The sequence below is a fragment of the Leptopilina heterotoma genome, unplaced genomic scaffold (genome assembly GCF_015476425.1).
Source record: "Leptopilina heterotoma isolate Lh14 unplaced genomic scaffold, ASM1547642v1 Lhet_18, whole genome shotgun sequence".
Lineage (NCBI taxonomy): Eukaryota > Metazoa > Arthropoda > Insecta > Hymenoptera > Figitidae > Leptopilina > Leptopilina heterotoma.
In genome coordinates, this window is record NW_025110896.1 from 641,358 (window position 1) to 648,608 (window position 7,251).

Here is a 7,251-nt window from a genome sequence, read left to right on the forward strand (position 1 = left end):
ATAACTTCCGAGAATTGGAAAAGGATTTTCTTTCTCTCTCACTATTATGAAGAAATTCAAAATTTTCAAAAATTTATTAATATTGAGTAAAAAAAAATTAATTATTTTTGCTTTTTAAAATATTTTTTACCTACTTTTTACTTTAAAACATTTTCTGAAAATTGAAATATTTTAATTTAAAGAACTTTTTAATTTCTAATTAATTTACATTTTTTAATGATTGTAAATTGACAATTTACGTTTAATAATAATTGAGTAATAATAATCTATTTCAAATAGTATATTAAGCAACAAGAGGAGAAAGGCAGCCATTTTTTTACGGTGATTTTTGTGACACGAGTGGAGGTCGAGGGCGCCGTAGGCGCCCCGAGACCGGAACGAGTGTCACAAAAATCATTGTAAAGAAATTGGCTGCCTTTATTCTCGTGTTACTTACGATATTTTTTATTCCTAATGCACAAAAGCGGCGATTTCAGATAGCAGACGACAGGGAGTAAAAGTCATTCACTTGTTCGATTTGTATGAAAATGGCGGCCGATTTCTCCCTTGGGCAAGAAAAATGCATGTGAACAGCTAATTTTCTTGCCCTTGGGAGAACACGGCCGCCATTTTCATACGGTCGAAGAAATGAATGTCTTTCCTCCCTGTCGGCTGCTATCAGAAAGCGCCGTTTTTGTGCATGTGGGATAAAAAAACATTTTCAGATGAAAAATATAAAAATTATTTTAAAGAATATTTTTCCAAAGGAAAGAGTTTTTTTATTTCGAAATATTTAATTAATTTATTTAATTAATAATATTTTCTTAATTCAATGATTTTTAATATTCTACTATTTTTTATAAAATTTCCCAAAAGAATTCAATTATTAAACTAAAATTTTGAAAATATTTTACACGAACATTCCATTATTTTCCAAACAAATAAAAATTTCACAGGAATTCAATTATTGAAAATAGAATTTGCATATATTATATTATTTCGAAAAAATCGAATGTTTTAAAATTTGACATTAAATTCTTCGTAGTAATTTAATTATTTTCATAAATTTAAAAATTCTTTTCAGGGATTTAGTTATTTTTATAATTAATAAAATCATTCGGGGAAGTCAATTATTTTCATAAATAACAATATTCATTGGAAAAATTCAATTATTTTCAAAAATTGTTTTTAATTCAATAATTTGTATAAGTATGTATCAATTATTTTAATAAAATTTTCCAAAAAATTCAATTATTTAAAAACAATTTTTTTTATGAGATTTCAATTTTAAGAAAAATGCAATTATTCCATAAATTTTTTTTTGTATTTAAATAATTGAATTTCAGTAGAATTTTCTAATAAATAAAAATTGATATAAATTAAAATTGTGGATAATAATTGAATATTAAAAGCAATTTAGCGTAAATTTTAAGATATAATTTAATATTGAAAATCTGAATTTTTCATATTTTTAACTAACAATTCTGATGAATTAATTTTTTTGAAAAAGTACCTACAAATAAATTTTTTTTGAAATTATTTCAAGTTTTTATTTTCTAATATATATTTTGTTGAAGAATTTACGAATAATTGAATTGTAAACAAATAAATTTGAAAATTTTTAAAAAACGTTTTCGAAAATTATTAAAAATAGTTGATTGATTTAAAGATTTTTAGTTAAAAATTCTAGAAAATAATAATTGAATTGAAATTATAAAAATAATGAGAGAGGGGAGAAAATTTTGAACATTTTTTTTTATTTAAATTATAATAAATTTCTAAAAATTAATTTTTCCATATTCTTGAATGTTTTATTTCATAAAATATTATATACAATATTAAATTTATTTAATATAATTATTACCTATATTTTAATTAAACATTTTTTTCTTTTATATTTAAATTAATAAATTTTGAATTTCTCTATAAGAGTGAGAGAAAGAAGAAGAGTGAGAGAGAAAGTGAATCCTTTTCCAATTTTCGGAAGTCATTGACCATATGACGTCATTTATGGCCCGGCTATATTCAGCAGAGACAGGTAAGAAAATTTTGAAAATTGTTTTCGTTCATTTAAATTAATAAATTTTTGAAAATTCTTAATTTTTTCATATTCTTGAATTTTTTATTTGATAAAATATTACATATAATATTAAATTTATTTAATATAATTATATTTTAATTAAAAAACAATTTTTTTAATATTTAAATTAATAAATTTAGTATTTCTCTATAAGAGTAAGAGAGAAAGAGAATCCCCTTTCAATTCTCGAAAGTCCTTGCCTTTGTTAATTAATTTTTCGAAAAAGTTGTAAACAATTATTAAATTATAGTTTTCGAAATTAAAATCAATAAATTAAATTAGTTTACGATTGAGTAATTAAAAGGTGGTAATTTTTTTCCATTCTCGCACCTTAGATATTTTTAAATACTGAAGTTGTGGTGTTGAAATTCAAATGTTGCGAAAAAAAACAAAGAAAACAACTGAAAGTTATTGACATTTTTATAACCCATAAAGTATGATAAAATCATTAAATCTTTCGAATTGATTGAATAAACAAAATTTAAATCAAATGTTTGGGAAAATAAAAAATTTCTTTCGTATAATATCAAATTGGACATTGGATGTGAAAATAAAGCATCTCGAGGAAAATGTTATTAAGAAAATTCACACCAATGATTCAGCAGGGAGAAAAATTGTATTTGTCACCATGGACTAATTTTCGCACGACAAGTATTTGTAATATAATAAAAATGGGGAAAAAAGAATCCTCCGAAGGGGATACAAAATCAATAGCTGTGGTAAATACGATCGTTTCCGTTTAATTATTACAAGAATTTTAATTTTCAAATTTTATCTTTTCTTTTCTAATTTTAATTTTAATTTCAATTTCACTTTAACAGGAATATTATTATAATTTATATTTATTTGTCACTAAATTTTAAATAAAGCTTATTTATATAATTTACATAATTTATTTTTAATTATTTATTTATACGATTTATATAATTTGTATTTAATTATAATTTATTTTTTAATAATTTACATAATCGTTTTATCTTTATTCATTAATTATATTCCGTATTCTTTTCATTTTATTTTCATATATTTATAATTTATATATTATTAATAAAATAAAGGTGATTTATCTTATTCACGAATAATTGACATATTCTTAAAACGAAAAATAATGGTCATTACTCGTATTCATGAATAATTTTTAAACTCACACATAATTTGTCATTAATCTTTCTTATTAACGTCATTATTATGCTTAATAATATTCTCACTACAGTTCCTTTAATTTCTAATTTTCTTCAATGATATTGATCATCAATTTTCTCATCAGCAACATTCATCATTTTTTCTTCTTCTCTGTATTATAATGTGTACATATTTATATTCTTACGCAGTTCAATTTTGACAGATTCGTTCAGAGTAAATGTTCAATTTTAATAATAAATGGTAAATTGACAAATTAATTTTTCGTAAAATTTTTATGAACTTCGCTTTAAAAGTTTGATTAATTTAAACAAATTAAATATTTTTTACGATTTGCAATTGGATTTAATAGTTTTATAGAAGAATTTAATTATAAAAAAAATTTTTTAAAAATTGAATTTTGGAGAAGTTACAAATGATTGCAAAAATTCAATTTATTTTCAAAATTAATAAAATTCTTCACAGAAATTCAATTATTTTTTAAATTTTATTTTAAATTCTCGACAAAATTTAAATTATTTTTGTAAATAATCAAATTCTTCTTCGAAATTCAATGATTTTCAATATCTAATATTTTAATAAACTTTTCCAATAGAATTCAATTATTTAAAAAAAATTTTGATAAAATTCTACGAAAAAATTCAATTACTTTCATAAACAATAAAAATTTCACAACAATTCAATTATTTAAAATTTTTTTATAAATTTCTTAGCAATATTTTAATTATTTTCAGAAATTAAAGAATTTTGCACAAGAATTCAATTATTTTTATATAACTATCAAAATTTTTGTCAAGTATTCAATTATTTTTAATATAATTATAATTGAATTTTTCAAAAGAATTCAAATAAGATTTGAAAATTTTAATAAAATTCTTCGCAATTTTCAATAAAATTTTTAAAAAATAACGTTAATGAATTTAATAATTTTCAAAAATTGCATAAAATTCTTTAAAGAAATTCAATTATTTTAAAAGTTTTAATAACATTTTTGGAAGCGATTCAATTATTTTCAAAACTTTTAATAAGATTCTACGAAACAATGTTCAATTTTTTAAAATTTCAAATAAAATACTTTTTAAGAATTTAATTATTTTCATAAATAATACAATTGATAGCAGAAAATCAATTACTTCTCATTTCAATTTTAATAAAATACCTTGGAAAAATTTAATAATTTTCAAAAATTAAATAAAATTCTTTAAAAGAATTCAATTAATTTGAAAGGTGTAATAAAATTCTTCTCAGCAATTTAATTATTTAATTTATTTTCAAAGGTTTTAATAAAAATCTCATAAATTCAATTCTTTTCAATACAATTTGAATGGAATTAAAATAAAAACGATTTCTAAAAATTTTAATAACAGCGTTTAATTCTTTTGCGAAATTTCAATTATTTTCATAAATTAAAGAATTCTACAACAAGAATTCAATTTTTTTTATAAATAGAAAAATTATTCGAATGTATTCAATTATTTTTAATTAAATTTCTCTGAGGAATTCAATTAATTATTCAATTATGTTGAAAACAATTTTCTAAAGGTTTAATAAAATACTAAGCGAAAATTCAATTTATTTTTAATAGGTACAATTCTATTTAAATTTTTGATTTCTCCAATAAATTTTAATTATTTAAAAATTTGTTGTAACAATTCTTTATGAGAATTATATTTTCAATAGCATTCAATTATTTATTTTTGTATTTAAATAATTGAATTTTCGTAGAATTTAAAAAATAAAAATTTATTTAAAAATGAATTTCAGTTAAAATTTTAAGATAATAATTGAATTTTAATAGCATTATAGCGTAAATTTTTAGAAATAATAAAAATTGAATCGTAAAATTTGAATTGTAAACCAACGGATTTGAAAATTAGCAAAGAATTTTTTCAAAAATTATTAAAAATATTTTATTTAAAGAAGAATTTTAGTTTTAAATTGTAGAAAATAATAGTTAAATTAAAATGATGAAAATAATTTTGAAGCTTTGTAGTAATTGTAATTACAAATAGTAATTGTATTGAAATTTGTAATTGAACGATATTCTTAAGATATAAAAAAATAATTTCAAAAAATATAAAATTTTAAAAATGATGATAAAGAATTTAAAAAATATAAATAATATAAATAATTAATAGTTAAAAAATTAATAATTAAAAAGTTAGAAAAATAACTTGTGTTAAAATGAGGAAGGGAATAAATCAATAAAGTAATGAATGTAAATATGTACAAGAGAAAAGTGTAAAATATGCCTTAAAAGTTTTGATGTTAATTAAAAGGAAGACAATAAAAATATGCCGCTAAAAGGCATGATTAGAAGAAAAAAAAATTGTTTGAAAGACAATTTATTGCAGTCGTTGATTTGCACGTGTTAGAAATGAAAACCTTTCTCTTAGAGGAATATGTATGATTGAAATACTATCTGTTTTTGAAACGATTATAATTACAATACAATCTTAATTGCTCGTGAGACAATATTATGTAATGCCAGAAGAGCAATTGCTGCTTTTTTCTTTTTCTTTTCTTTTTTTTTATTTATTACGGCTATTGGTGCAGATACTCATTATTTTTATTATCGTATACATATACATTTTTGCTTCGTAAGCATTGCCTCGTTAACGGGCAATATTTATGTGTTTTATCGAATAATATAGCTTTCCCTTCTCAATTTGCTATGATACAATCACTTTTTTTTCCATATAGACACTTTCCTCCTCTATAATGTGGCGATATTATCCTAATGTCTCATTTTTTCTGTCATCACTCATTTTTCTCTTTCTTCACTAATTTTTGTTGTAAGAAAAAAAAAAATTTTTTTTGTATTCGAGCACAGGTCTTGTGTGGTTGCGGTAGTCTTGATGGTACTGAAGTGACTGAAGCTGTGTCGGTTGCAATTCACTGCAGTCAAAAGGGTTTTAAGACGGAATTTTATGCACCTGAGAAAGATCTTTGTGAAGTTATTAATCATTATACGGGCGAGGCTGTCGATGAGAAGAGAAATGCTTTAATCGAAGCTGCGAGAATTTCACGATCGTCGATAAAACCTCTTTCCGAATGTAAACCCCATAATGTCGAGGGCATCATTTTTCCCGGAGGACTCGGTGCTATTAAAACTTTGTAAAAAAATTAATAATTTCTGTTTGTTAATAAATAATAAATAAATAAATAAAAATGTAGTAAAATAATAAATTCGATTCATTTTATTTAATTTTATTTGTTTTTGTTTCAGGAGTAATTTTGCCTCCGATGGATGTGACTGCATTATTTTGCCCGAGGTGCAAAAAATAATTGAAGACTTTTGCTGTTGTAAGAAGCCAATTGGAGCAATCTGCATCTCCCCCATACTAATTGCTAAAGTTCTGGAAGGCGTGAAAATAACTTTGGGAAATGAAGGTTAGTGACCAAAAAAAAGGTATTTTTAAACTCTGATTAAATTTTAACCATAAAAAAATGTTTAAATGTTTAAAAACTTTTTAAAATCGAATGAAATTTAGAAAAAGAAATTTTCTTTTACTTATTGGAAATTTAGAGGATTTTATTTATTTTTAATTATAATTAAAAATTTTTCTCTAAAAAAACAAATATCACAATTTATTAGGTCCTCCTGAAAAATGGCCATTTGGCGCAGCAATTCAGAAGGCAAAAAAAATGGGAGCTAAAGTTGAAAAGAAAAATGTGAATGGCGTTACCTTTTGCAAAAAATACAATGTCTATAGTACACCTGCATGTTTGTACGGTCCAGCAACTCCTTGTGAAATTTTTTCCGGCATCGGTAAAATGATTTCAAAAATGATAAAGTCAATGAAGTAAATTTTTTCAAGTCGAATTTTTACGAAAATTTTCCTATTCAAATTTCTATTGTAAAATATTTTAATTCATAGAATTTTCCAAATCGAACTTTTATAAAATTATCCAAGTCAAACTTATAGTCAAATCTTTATAGAATTTTCTATGTAAAATTTCTAAATAATTTTCCATGTTAAATTTTAATAAGAACATTTTTATAAGAAAATTTTTATAAAAAAAATTTTATAAGAAAATTGTTATAAGAA

At 21.7% G+C, this 7,251-nt stretch overlaps 1 protein-coding gene across 1 annotated transcript; it reads left to right on the forward strand.

The window, feature by feature from the left end:
- Nucleotides 1-2,666: 2,666 nt before the first annotated feature.
- LOC122499946 (glutamine amidotransferase-like class 1 domain-containing protein 3A, mitochondrial) lies at nt 2,667-7,009 on the forward strand. The gene is made up of 4 exons (XM_043608553.1): nt 2,667-2,778; nt 6,033-6,316; nt 6,429-6,592; nt 6,798-7,009. The coding sequence occupies exons 1-4, from the start codon at nt 2,731-2,733 to the stop codon at nt 7,007-7,009; spliced, it is 708 nt and encodes a 235-aa protein (XP_043464488.1). The 5' UTR covers nt 2,667-2,730.
- The last annotated feature ends 242 nt before the right edge of the window (nt 7,010-7,251 follow it).

Excerpts from the sequence above, each read along its gene's own strand:
- LOC122499946 (XM_043608553.1), top strand. The coding sequence starts at position 2,731 with ATGGGGAAAAAAGAATCCTCCGAAGGGGATACAAAATCAATAGCTGTG. Across the intron at positions 2,779-6,032 it reads ATACAAAATCAATAGCTGTG|GTCTTGTGTGGTTGCGGTAG; the intron begins GTAAATACGATC and ends ATTCGAGCACAG. Across the intron at positions 6,593-6,797 it reads AATAACTTTGGGAAATGAAG|GTCCTCCTGAAAAATGGCCA; the intron begins GTTAGTGACCAA and ends ACAATTTATTAG.